The 13,686-nt window shown below is 48.4% G+C and overlaps 1 protein-coding gene across 1 annotated transcript in view; it reads right to left on the reverse strand.

Moving 5' to 3' along the window:
* LOC139364989 (liprin-alpha-3-like) overlaps nucleotides 1–13,686 on the reverse strand; it is a 58,840-nt gene that overhangs the window by 18,269 nt on the left and 26,885 nt on the right. Inside the window, exons 21-27 of the mRNA XM_071102284.1 lie at nucleotides 13,492–13,573; nucleotides 13,176–13,376; nucleotides 11,731–11,793; nucleotides 9,490–9,516; nucleotides 9,141–9,316; nucleotides 8,570–8,667; nucleotides 8,131–8,306 (exon numbers count right to left, since the gene is read on the reverse strand). Coding sequence (XP_070958385.1) covers nucleotides 8,131–8,306; nucleotides 8,570–8,667; nucleotides 9,141–9,316; nucleotides 9,490–9,516; nucleotides 11,731–11,793; nucleotides 13,176–13,376; nucleotides 13,492–13,573 — 823 coding nt within the window. The remainder of the gene's footprint in view (nucleotides 1–8,130; nucleotides 8,307–8,569; nucleotides 8,668–9,140; nucleotides 9,317–9,489; nucleotides 9,517–11,730; nucleotides 11,794–13,175; nucleotides 13,377–13,491; nucleotides 13,574–13,686) is intronic.

The raw sequence follows: 13,686 nt of genomic DNA on the forward strand, positions 1-13,686 counted from the left end.
ATGTTACTGAGATACAACTTTCATCCACCAGCCAGCAGTTAGCCTATGGACGATGTTACTGAGATACAACTGTCATCCACCAGCCAGCAGTTAGCCTGGGGACACTGTTACTGAGATACAACTGTCATCTACCAGCCACTGGGGACGATGTTACTGAGATACAACTTTCATCCACCAGCCAGCAGTTAGCCTAGGGACACTGTTACTGAGATACAACTGTCATCCACCAGCCAGCAGTTAGCCTGGGGACGTTGTTACTGAGATACAACTGTCATCTACCAGCCACTGGGGACGCTGTTACTGAGATACAACTGTCATCCACCAGCCAGCAGTCAAGCTGGGGATGATGTTACTGAGATACAACTGTCATCCACCAGCCAGCAGTCAAGCTGGGGACGATGTTACTGAGATACAACTGTCATCCACCAGCCAGCAGTCAAGCTGGGGACGATGTTACTGAGATACAACTGTTATCCACCAGCCAGCAGTCAAGCTGGGGATGATGTTACTGAGATACAACGGTCATCTACCAGCCACTGGGGACGTTGTTACTGAGATACAACTGTCATCTACCAGCCAGCAGTTAGCCTGGGGACGCTGTTACTGAGATACAACTGTTATCCACCAGCCAGCAGTCAAGCTGGGGACGATGTTACTGAGATACAACTTTCATCCACCAGCCAGCAGTTAGCCTGGGGACGATGTTACTGAGATACAACTGTCATCCACCAGCCAGCAGTTAGCCTGGGGACGATGTTACTGAGATACAACTGTTATCCACCAGCCAGCAGTTAGCCTAGGGACGATGTTACTGAGATACAACGGTCATCTACCAGCCACTGGGGACGATGTTACTGAGATACAACTGTTATCCACCAGCCAGCAGTTAGCCTAGGGACGATGTTACTGAGATACAACGGTCATCTACCAGCCACTGGGGACGATGTTACTGAGATACAACTGTTATCCACCAGCAAGCAGTTAGCCTAGGGACGATGTTACTGAGATACAACGGTCATCTACCAGCCACTGGGGACGATGTTACTGAGATACAACTGTTATCCACCAGCCAGCAGTCAAGCTGGGAACGATGTTACTGAGATACAACTGTTATCCACCAGCCAGCAGTCAAGCTGGGGACGATGTTACTGAGATACAACTTTCATCCACCAGCCAGCAGTTAGCCTGGGGACGATGTTACTGAGATACAACTGTCATCCACCAGCCAGCAGTTAGCCTGGGGACGATGTTACTGAGATACAACTGTCATCCACCAGCCAGCAGTTAGCCTGGGGACGATGTTACTGAGATACAACTTTCATCCACCAGCCAGCAGTTAGCCTGGGGACGATGTTACTGAGATACAACTGTCATCCACCAGCCAGCAGTTAGCCTGGGGACGATGTTACTGAGATACAACTGTCATCCACCAGCCAGCAGTTAGCCTGGGGACGATGTTACTGAGATACAACTGTCATCCACCAGCCAGCAGTTAGCCGCCTGGGGACGATGTTACTGAGATACAACTGTCATCCACCAGCCAGCAGTTAGCCTGAGGACACTGTTACTGAGATACAACTGTCATCCACCAGCCAGCAGTCAGCCTGGGGACACTGTTACTGAGATACAACTGTCATCCACCAGCCAGCAGTTAGCCTGGGGACACTGTTACTGAGATACAACTGTCATCTACCAGCCACTGGGGACGATGTTACTGAGATACAACTTTCATCCACCAGCCAGCAGTTAGCCTAGGGACGATGTTACTGAGATACAACTGTCATCCACCAGCCAGCAGTTAGCCTGGGGACGATGTTACTGAGATACAACTGTCATCTACCAGCCACTGGGGACGATGTTACTGAGATACAACTTTCATCCACCAGCCAGCAGTTAGCCTGGGGACACTGTTACTGAGATACAACTGTCATCCACCAGCCAGCAGTTAGCCTGGGGACACTGTTACTGAGATACAACTGTCATCTACCAGCCACTGGGGACGATGTTACTGAGATACAACTGTCATCCACCAGCCAGCAGTCAAGCTGGGGACGATGTTACTGAGATACAACTTTCATCCACCAGCCAGCAGTTAGCCTGGGGATGATGTTACTGAGATACAACTGTCATCCACCAGCCAGCAGTTAGCCTGGGGACGCTGTTACTGAGATACAACTGTCATCCACCAGCCAGCAGTCAAGCTGGGGACGATGTTACTGAGATACAACTTTCATCCACGAGCCAGCAGTTAGCCTGGGGACGATGTTACTGAGATACAACTGTCATCCACCAGCCAGCAGTCAAGCTGGGGACGATGTTACTGAGATACAACTTTCATCCACCAGCCAGCAGTTAGCCTAGGGACGATGTTACTGAGATACAACTGTCATCCACCAGCCAGCAGTTAGCCTGGGGACGATGTTACTGAGATACAACTGTCATCTACCAGCCACTGGGGACGATGTTACTGAGATACAACTGTCATCCACCAGCCAGCAGTTAGCCTGGGGACACTGTTACTGAGATACAACTGTCATCCACCAGCCAGCAGTTAGCCTGGGGACGTTGTTACTGAGATACAACTGTCATCTACCAGCCACTGGGGACGATGTTACTGAGATACAACTGTCATCCACCAGCCAGCAGTCAAGCTGGGTACGATGTTACTGAGATACAACTTTCATCCACCAGCCAGCAGTTAGCCTGGGGATGATGTTACTGAGATACAACTGTCATCCACCAGCCAGCAGTTAGCCTGGGGACGCTGTTACTGAGATACAACTGTCATCCACCAGCCAGCAGTCAAGCTGGGGATGATGTTACTGAGATACAACTGTCATCCACCAGCCAGCAGTCAAGCTGGGGACGATGTTACTGAGATACAACTGTCATCCACCAGCCAGCAGTCAAGCTCGGGGACGATGTTACTGAGATACAACTGTTATCCACCAGCCAGCAGTCAAGCTGGGGACGATGTTACTGAGATACAACGGTCATCTACCAGCCACTGGGGACGTTGTTACTGAGATACAACTGTCATCTACCAGCCAGCAGTTAGCCTGGGGACGCTGTTACTGAGATACAACTGTTATCCACCAGCCAGCAGTCAAGCTGGGGACGATGTTACTGAGATACAACTTTCATCCACCAGCCAGCAGTTAGCCTGGGGACGATGTTACTGAGATACAACTGTTATCCACCAGCCAGCAGTTAGCCTAGGGACGATGTTACTGAGATACAACGGTCATCTACCAGCCACTGGGGACGATGTTACTGAGATACAACTGTTATCCACCAGCCAGCAGTTAGCCTAGGGACGATGTTACTGAGATACAACGGTCATCTACCAGCCACTGGGGACGATGTTACTGAGATACAACTGTTATCCACCAGCCAGCAGTTAGCCTAGGGACGATGTTACTGAGATACAACGGTCATCTACCAGCCACTGGGGACGATGTTACTGAGATACAACTGTTATCCACCAGCCAGCAGTCAAGCTGGGAACGATGTTACTGAGAAACAACTGTTATCCACCAGCCAGCAGTCAAGCTGGGGACGATGTTACTGAGATACAACTTTCATCCACCAGCCAGCAGTTAGCCTGGGGACGATGTTACTGAGATACAACTGTCATCCACCAGCCAGCAGTTAGCCTGGGGACGATGTTACTGATATACAACTGTCATCCACCAGCCAGCAGTTAGCCTGGGGACGATGTTACTGAGATACAACTGTCATCCACCAGCCAGCAGTTAGCCTGGGGACGATGTTACTGAGATACAACTGTCATCCACCAGCCAGCAGTTAGCCTGGGGACGATGTTACTGAGATACAACTTTCATCCACCAGCCAGCAGTTAGCCTATGGACGATGTTACTGAGATACAACTGTCATCCACCAGCCAGCAGTTAGCCTGGGGACACTGTTACTGAGATACAACTGTCATCTACCAGCCACTGGGGACGATGTTACTGAGATACAACTTTCATCCACCAGCCAGCAGTTAGCCTAGGGACACTGTTACTGAGATACAACTGTCATCCACCAGCCAGCAGTTAGCCTGGGGACGTTGTTACTGAGATACAACTGTCATCTACCAGCCACTGGGGACGCTGTTACTGAGATACAACTGTCATCCACCAGCCAGCAGTCAAGCTGGGGATGATGTTACTGAGATACAACTGTCATCCACCAGCCAGCAGTCAAGCTGGGGACGATGTTACTGAGATACAACTGTCATCCACCAGCCAGCAGTCAAGCTGGGGACGATGTTACTGAGATACAACTGTTATCCACCAGCCAGCAGTCAAGCTGGGGATGATGTTACTGAGATACAACGGTCATCTACCAGCCACTGGGGACGTTGTTACTGAGATACAACTGTCATCTACCAGCCAGCAGTTAGCCTGGGGACGCTGTTACTGAGATACAACTGTTATCCACCAGCCAGCAGTCAAGCTGGGGACGATGTTACTGAGATACAACTTTCATCCACCAGCCAGCAGTTAGCCTGGGGACGATGTTACTGAGATACAACTGTCATCCACCAGCCAGCAGTTAGCCTGGGGACGATGTTACTGAGATACAACTGTTATCCACCAGCCAGCAGTTAGCCTAGGGACGATGTTACTGAGATACAACGGTCATCTACCAGCCACTGGGGACGATGTTACTGAGATACAACTGTTATCCACCAGCCAGCAGTTAGCCTAGGGACGATGTTACTGAGATACAACGGTCATCTACCAGCCACTGGGGACGATGTTACTGAGATACAACTGTTATCCACCAGCAAGCAGTTAGCCTAGGGACGATGTTACTGAGATACAACGGTCATCTACCAGCCACTGGGGACGATGTTACTGAGATACAACTGTTATCCACCAGCCAGCAGTCAAGCTGGGAACGATGTTACTGAGATACAACTGTTATCCACCAGCCAGCAGTCAAGCTGGGGACGATGTTACTGAGATACAACTTTCATCCACCAGCCAGCAGTTAGCCTGGGGACGATGTTACTGAGATACAACTGTCATCCACCAGCCAGCAGTTAGCCTGGGGACGATGTTACTGAGATACAACTGTCATCCACCAGCCAGCAGTTAGCCTGGGGACGATGTTACTGAGATACAACTTTCATCCACCAGCCAGCAGTTAGCCTGGGGACGATGTTACTGAGATACAACTGTCATCCACCAGCCAGCAGTTAGCCTGGGGACGATGTTACTGAGATACAACTGTCATCCACCAGCCAGCAGTTAGCCTGGGGACGATGTTACTGAGATACAACTGTCATCCACCAGCCAGCAGTTAGCCTGGGGACGATGTTACTGAGATACAACTGTCATCCACCAGCCAGCAGTTAGCCTGAGGACACTGTTACTGAGATACAACTGTCATCTACCAGCCACTGGGGACGATGTTACTGAGATACAACTTTCATCCACCAGCCAGCAGTTAGCCTAGGGACGATGTTACTGAGATACAACTGTCATCCACCAGCCAGCAGTTAGCCTGGGGACGATGTTACTGAGATACAACTGTCATCTACCAGCCACTGGGGACGATGTTACTGAGATACAACTTTCATCCACCAGCCAGCAGTTAGCCTGGGGACACTGTTACTGAGATACAACTGTCATCCACCAGCCAGCAGTTAGCCTGGGGACACTGTTACTGAGATACAACTGTCATCTACCAGCCACTGGGGACGATGTTACTGAGATACAACTGTCATCCACCAGCCAGCAGTCAAGCTGGGGACGATGTTACTGAGATACAACTTTCATCCACCAGCCAGCAGTTAACCTGGGGATGATGTTACTGAGATACAACTGTCATCCACCAGCCAGCAGTTAGCCTGGGGACGCTGTTACTGAGATACAACTGTCATCCACCAGCCAGCAGTCAAGCTGGGGATGATGTTACTGAGATACAACTGTCATCCACCAGCCAGCAGTCAAGCTGGGGACGATGTTACTGAGATACAACTGTCATCCACCAGCCAGCAGTCAAGCTGGGGACGATGTTACTGAGATACAACTGTTATCCACCAGCCAGCAGTCAAGCTGGGGACGATGTTACTGAGATACAACGGTCATCTACCAGCCACTGGGGACGTTGTTACTGAGATACAACTGTCATCTACCAGCCAGCAGTTAGCCTGGGGACGATGTTACTGAGATACAACGGTCATCTACCAGCCACTGGGGACGATGTTACTGAGATACAACTGTCATCTACCAGCCAGCAGTTAGCCTGGGGACGATGTTACTGAGATACAACGGTCATCTACCAGCCACTGGGGACGATGTTACTGAGATACAACTGTCATCTACCAGCCAGCAGTTAGCCTGGGGACGATGTTACTGAGATACAACTGTCATCCACCAGCCAGCAGTTAGCCTGGGGACGATGTTACTGAGATACAACTGTCATCTACCAGCCAGCAGTTAGCCTGGGGACGATGTTACTGAGATACAACTGTCATCCACCAGCCAGCAGTCAAGCTGGGGACGATGTTACTGAGATACAACTGTCATCCACCAGCCAGCAGTTAGCCTGGGGACGATGTTACTGAGATACAACGGTCATCTACCAGCCACTGGGGACGCTGTTACTGAGATACAACTGTCATCTACCAGCCAGCAGTTAGCCTGGGGACGATGTTACTGAGATACTACTGTCATCTACCAGCCACTGGGGACGTTGTTACTGAGATACAACTGTCATCTACCAGCCACTGGGGACGTTGTTACTGAGATACAACTGTCATCTACCAGCCACTGGGGACGATGTTACTGAGATACAACTGTCATCTACCAGCCAGCAGTTAGCCTGGGGACGATGTTACTGAGATACAACTGTCATCCCCCAGCCACTGGGGACGCTGTTACTGAGATACAACTGTCATCTACCAGCCACTGGGGACGCTGTTACTGAGATACAACTGTCATCTACCAGCCACTGGGGACGTTGTTACTGAGATACAACTGTCATCCACCAGCCACTGGGGACGATGTTACTGAGATACAACTGTCATCCACCAGCCACTGGGGACGCTGTTACTGAGATACAACTGTCATCCACCAACCACTGGGGACGATGTTACTGAGATACAACTGTCATCTACCAGCCAGCAGTTAGCCTGGGGACGATGTTACTGAGATACAACTGTCATCCACCAGCCACTGGGGACGCTGTTACTGAGATACAACTGTCATCTACCAGCCAGCAGTTAGCCTGGGGACGATGTTACTGAGATACAACTGTCATCCACCAGCCAGCAGTTAGCCTGGGGACACTGTTACTGAGATACAACTGTCATCTACCAGCCAGCAGTTAGCCTGGGGACACTGTTACTGAGATACAACTGTCATCCACCAGCCAGCAGTTAGCCTGGGGACGATGTTACTGAGATACAACTGTCATCTACCAGCCAGTAGTTAGCCTGGGGACGATGTTACTGAGATACAACTGTCATCTACCAGCCAGCAGTTAGCCTGGGGATGATGTTACTGAGATACAACTGTCATCCACCAGCCAGCAGTTAGCCTGGGGACACTGTTACTGAGATACAACTGTCATCCACCAGCCAGCAGTTAGCCTGGGGATGATGTTACTGAGATACAACTGTCATCCACCAGCCAGCAGTTAGCCTGGGGACACTGTTACTGAGATACAACTGTCATCCACCAGCCAGCAGTTAGCCTGGGGATGATTATACTGAGATACAGGTGCAGTAAGAATCCAGTTCATGGGCGCGTTTCTCTGTCCAGGCGTTGCTGACGCATGACATATATTACAATGCCTGGATAGGTATTTGAAGTGTGAAAAGCATTTCGCTGCACCTGCGATAACATCTGCAAATCTGTGTATGTGATCAATAAACTTTTATTTTGAAGTATCTGCTAACCACATCATATGTTATAGTAATCAGGTCCCGACGACACAGTCGATGACGTGGCACACGTGGGTGGGGTGAGACTTGTGCATGCCTGTGTATTCTGATTGGTTAGATGGGTGAGTACCTTGGGGTTCTGATTGGTTAGATGGGTGAGTACCTGTGTTCTGATTGGTTAGATGGGTTAGTACCTGTGTGTTCTGATTGGTTAGATGGGTGAGTACCTGTGTGTTCTGATTGGGTATCTGCAGCAGCAGGGCCAAGTCTGTGTAGTCGAAGGTGTCGTCCAGAGCCAGGAGGGCCCCATGGACCCCGCTCTCTGTCAGGTTGTCAGCGTACTCCTTCAGCCCGATGTTCTGCACCCAGCACATCACACGCTCGTTGGACCACACCATCACATCTACGCAGAGGAGTAGTGGGACGAAGACATCTGTCAGAAAATTCTCACTCAAAGAAACCCACAGGGTGACTGGATCTTACACTGACAGGGCCAATGTGGGTGCAGACTTTTGCTCAAGCTAAGCAGTGAAACACCTTCTACTAACCATCAATTGAGGCTTTGATTGTTACTGAATGGAGGATTGGTTGGATGGATGGTTGGATGGATGGATGAGAAGCACTAAATTGGAACAAAGGATTTAATGTCAGAGAGGAAGAACACACCTTTGTTCTGGTGCTGGCTGTCTTCTCTCCTCCTCTCTAGCTCTTTGCGGTCGTAGTTCAAGCGCTTCAGGCACATTATGCCATAATGCAAACTAACTCTGAGAAAGGTCAAGAGAGGTCAAAAGGTCAGGCGGTTATTAGAGGGCATGGCGACTGACTCTCACCTGTACTCAGAGAAAGTATTAGAGCACTCCAGTGTCTTTGACCCCGAGAAGGCCTGGAGACACACCTGCAGAGTGAGAGTGTCACAACAGCAGGAAATCTTTCAACACCTGCACGTTTCCCATGCCACGAACACACACAGTCACACACCAGAGAGAGAGCTAGAGTGTCAACAGAGGGAGAGAAAGAATGACGGACAGAAAAGGAAAGGCACTGAGTGAAGTGGGAGTGGGAAACAGTTGCAGAAGAAGAATTCATTGTTCATTTGCAGAAACTGGAATTTTGTCTGTTTGCTTTTCACCACCCCCTCGAGGCAGAAAAACGCCTCCCCACCCAGGTGCCGAGGTTAATAACAGCAACAGAAAGAGAAAGAGCGAGAGACAGACAGCCGAGAGCAGGCCATACGTACCTATGGAAGCTGTCCACCATTTTGAGCTGTCCCCTCAGCTCCTTCTTGGTCAGGTGGTCCAGCATGCGGGCGTCCACCAGGGACTCCATGAAGTAGGAGCGGTACTGGGGCAGACCCAGGCTGGGCAGCCAGTCATTACCCACCCACTCATGGTTCATATCCCCATAGGCCAGGATCTGAGATGCAGAAAATGACTCCTTCACTAGTGTCTCATTTGTTTCAGTTGTAGTTTGATTATTACTTATAGTACTTTTCTGTATGAATCATTTGTTTTTCAATGGCCACATACAATAGTGTAATTAGTGTGTTATATGCTGATGCCATTTAATACAGTGCTTCCATTCCTTACCTGATCCCAGCTAATCTCTTTCAGCTCCTTAGATGCAGCAGATGGACAGGAGAGAGAGAGACATGGGCAGAAAGAGCGAGAGAACAGAGGCAGAGCAGGATAGGGGGAGCAGGCAAGACAGATGGATGGAGGAAAAGCAGAGGGAGGAGGGGAGAAGACAGTAAACAGGAAGGAGAAGACAAAGGGAGGAACAGTGTGTTAGTGAACGGGTCATTAGTGTGAAGCGGTTTAGTGAACGGGTCATTAGTGTGAAGCAGTTTACACAGAAACTAGAGGGAGAGAAGAAGATGCTCAACACCAAGACCTAGTAGTCCCACAAACTCAGAAAGAGAGAGAGAGAGAGAGAGAGAGAGAGAGAGAGAGAGAAGAGAGAGAGAGAGAGAGAGAGAGAGAAAGAGAGAAAGAGAGAGAGAGAGAGAGAGAGAGAGAGAGAGAGAGAGAGAGAGAGAGAGAGAGAGAGAGAGAGAGAGAGAGAAAAAAAGAGAGAGAGAGGGTCAGAAGGAGAGAGAAAGAGTTTAACTCCTGACTGAGCAGTATAAGTTATAACTGTAGAGCAATATATATGTACAGTGCATTCGGAAAGTAGTCAGACCCCTTGACCTTTTCCACATTTTGTTACGTTACAGAGTTGTTATAAAATGTATTAAATATTTTTTTTCCCTCATCAATCTACACACAGTACCCCATAATGACAAATCAAAACAGGTTTTTAGATATGTTTGCAAATTTATTACAAATAAAAAACAAATATCACATTTACATACGTATTCAGACACTTTTGGCAGCGATTACAGCCTCAAGTCTTCATGGGTATGACGCTACAAGCTTGGCACACCTGTATTTGGGGAGTTTCTCACATTCTTCTCTGGCTGGGCCACTCAAAGACATTCAGAGACTTGTCTCGAAGCCACTCCCTGCATTGTCTTAGCTGTGTGCTTAGGGTTGTTATTCTGTTGAAAGGTGAACCTTCACCCCAGTCTGAGGTCCTGAGCGCTCTGGTGCAGGTCTTCATCAAGGATCTCTCTGTACTTTGCTCTGTTCATCTTTCCCTCGATCCTGACTAGTCTCCCAGTCCCTGCTGCTGAAAAACATCCCCACAGCATGATGCTGCCACCACCATGCTTCACCGTAGGGATGGTGCCAGGTTTTATCCAGACGCGACGCTTGGCATTCAGACCAAAGAGTTCAATCTTGGTTTCATCAGACCAGATAATCTTGTTTCTCATGGTCTGAAAGTCCTTTAGGTGCCTTTTGGCAATCTCCAAGCGGGCTATCATGTGCCTTTTACTGAGGATTGGCTTCTGTCTGGCCACTCTACCATAAAGGCCTGATTGGTGGAGTTCTGCAGAGATGGTTGTCCTTCTGGAAGGTTCTCCCATCTCCACAGAGGAACTCTGGAGCTCTGTCAGAGTGACCATTGCACAGTTTGGCCGAGCAGCCAACTCTAGGAAGAGTAGAAGAAGTTTGGAACTACCAAGATTTAATAATGATGGAGGCCACTGTGGTCTTGGGAACCTTCAACGCTGTATAAATGTTTCGGTACCCTTCCCCAGATCTGTACCTTGACACAATCCTGTCTCGGAGCTCTACAGACAATTCCTTCGACCTCATGGCTTGGTTTTTACTCTCACATGCACTGTCAAATGTGGGACCTTATATAGACAGGTGTGCCCTTCCAAATCATGTCCAATCAATTGAATTTACCACAGGCGGACTCCAATCAAGTTGTAGAAACATCTCAAGGATGATCAATTTCGAGTCTCACAGCAAAGGGTCTGAATACTTATGTAAATAAGGTATTTCAGTTTTTTATTTTTAATACATTTGCAAACATTTCTAATAGCTTGTTTTCGCTTTGTCATTATGGGGTATTTATTGTGTGTAGATTGATGAGGAAAAATAATAATTGAATCAATTTTAGAATAAGGTTGTAATTTAACAAAACGTGGAAAAAGTGAAGAGGTCTGAATACTTTCCGATTGCACTGTAGATCACAGGAGGCTGCTGAGGGGAGGACGTCTCATAATAATGTCTGGAATGGAGTGAATGGAATGTTATCAACCACCTGGAAACATGATGTGTTCGATACCATTCCACTCATTCCTTTCCAGCCAATACTATGAGCCCGCCCTCCTCAATTAAGGTGCCACCAACCTCCTTTGATATACGTCAATGTTAGATGAACGTCAGTGTTAAATGTCTAGAGAATGTTGAGACATTAACATAACAGGACATACTTACCGGTTTGGTGGCTGCGTTTAATGACTCCATTTCAGCATGGGTCATCCACACGTTACTGGTCGACTGTGGTCACAAGACAGGAGAGAAAGAAAACATGATCGTCAGAAAAACTCAATTGTTTGTGTGTTGATGAGTCTGCTGTGAATGCATGTAACATTTTAATGTTAATCTCTACACATAATGTAAATGTGCATATACAGGTAACTGCCAAAATAATGGAACCACTTCAGTAAATGAGGGACACAAAGTATATTGAAAGCAGGTGCTACCACACAGGTGTGGTTCCTGAGTTAATTAAACAATCACCATCCCATCATGCTTAGGGTCATGTATAAAAATGTTGGGCAGGCCATTATTTTGGCTACCATGGCTATGGCCCAATAGGATGACAATGCACCCATCCACAGGGCACGAGTGGTCACTGAATAGTTTGATGAGCATGAAAACGATGTAAACCATATGCCATGGCCGTCTCAGTCACCAGATCTCAACCCAGTTGAACACTTATGGGAGATACTGGAGTGGTGCCTGAAACAGTGTTTTCCACCACCATCAACAAAACACCAAATAATGGAATTCCTCGTGGAAGAATAATGTTGCATCCCTACATTAGAGTTCCAGACACTTGTAGAATCTATGTCAAGGCACATTGAAGCTGTTCTGGCTCGTGGTGACCCAACACCCTATTAAGACACTTGTAGACTGTGTCAAGGTGCATTGAAGCTGTTCTGGCTCGTGGTGACCCAACGCCCTATTAAGACACTTGTAGAATCTATGACAAGGCACATTGAAGCTGTTCTGGCTCGTGGTGGCCCAACACCCTATTAAGACACTTGTAGACTGTGTCAAGGTGCATTGAAGCTGTTCTGGCTCGTGGTGACCCAACACCCTATTAAGACACTTGTAGACTGTGTCAAGGTGCATTGAAGCTGTTCTGGCTCGTGGTGACCCAACACCCTATTAAGACACTTGTAGACTGTGTCAAGGTGCATTGAAGCTGTTCTGGCTCGTGGTGACCCAACACCCTATTAAGACACTTGTAGACTGTGTCAAGGTGCATTGGAGCTGTTCTGGCTCGTGGTGACCCAACACCCTATTAAGACACTTGTAGACTGTGTCAAGGCACATTGAAGCTGTTCTGGCTCGTTGTGGCCCAACACCCTATTAAGACACTTGTAGACTGTGTCAAGGTGCATTGAAGCTGTTCTGGCTCGTGGTGACCCAACACCCTATTAAGACACTTGTAGACTGTGTCAAGGCACATTGAAGCTGTTCTGGCTCGTTGTGGCCCAACACCCTGTTAAGACACTTTATGTTGGTGTTTCCTTCATTTTGGCAGTTACCTGTACGTATATGTGTGTATATCAATATAGTATCATGTGTACCTCTATAATTGTGTCTACATGGTTTGTGTTCTGTGAGTGTGTACTAGTGAGACTACTAACAGAGCGATTGCTGGCCGGGGCAGATGGGCTGGTGAGGGACACCATCTCCTGGATGGCCAGTCTCAGTTTGAGGCGGTGCAGGGGGTTACTGATGCCAATCTCCCTCTGGATCTCTGTGTCAGACAGGTTGGCCATGATGGCGCCACTCTTCACGTTGGCACGACAGGCTGCCACGTACCATGCTGGCATTCCCACCCACAGCTGGAGTAGAGAGGGAAAGAGGTGAGCTAGAAACAGATTGGCTAGAATGTAGTGATTGTGAGGGTTTATATGGCTATAAAGGTTTCCCATCTATCTATCAAACATCTATGATTACCTCTAGCCAGGAGACCACAGTGGGTCCATCCCAGGATGCAAAGGGCAGACCCTGACGACACGCCTCCTCCAGCAGCTCATGTCTGGGAGAGAGAGACCGGGGAAAACAGAGGTTGAATAAGCATAAAACGAAAAGTTCTTTCTGAAAGATTGGAAGAAAAGCAGTGGAACAGAGAGTGGAAAGAGAAATGACTTC

The sequence above is a fragment of the Oncorhynchus clarkii genome, chromosome 13 (genome assembly GCF_045791955.1).
Source record: "Oncorhynchus clarkii lewisi isolate Uvic-CL-2024 chromosome 13, UVic_Ocla_1.0, whole genome shotgun sequence".
NCBI classification, from domain to species: Eukaryota; Metazoa; Chordata; class Actinopteri; order Salmoniformes; family Salmonidae; genus Oncorhynchus; species Oncorhynchus clarkii.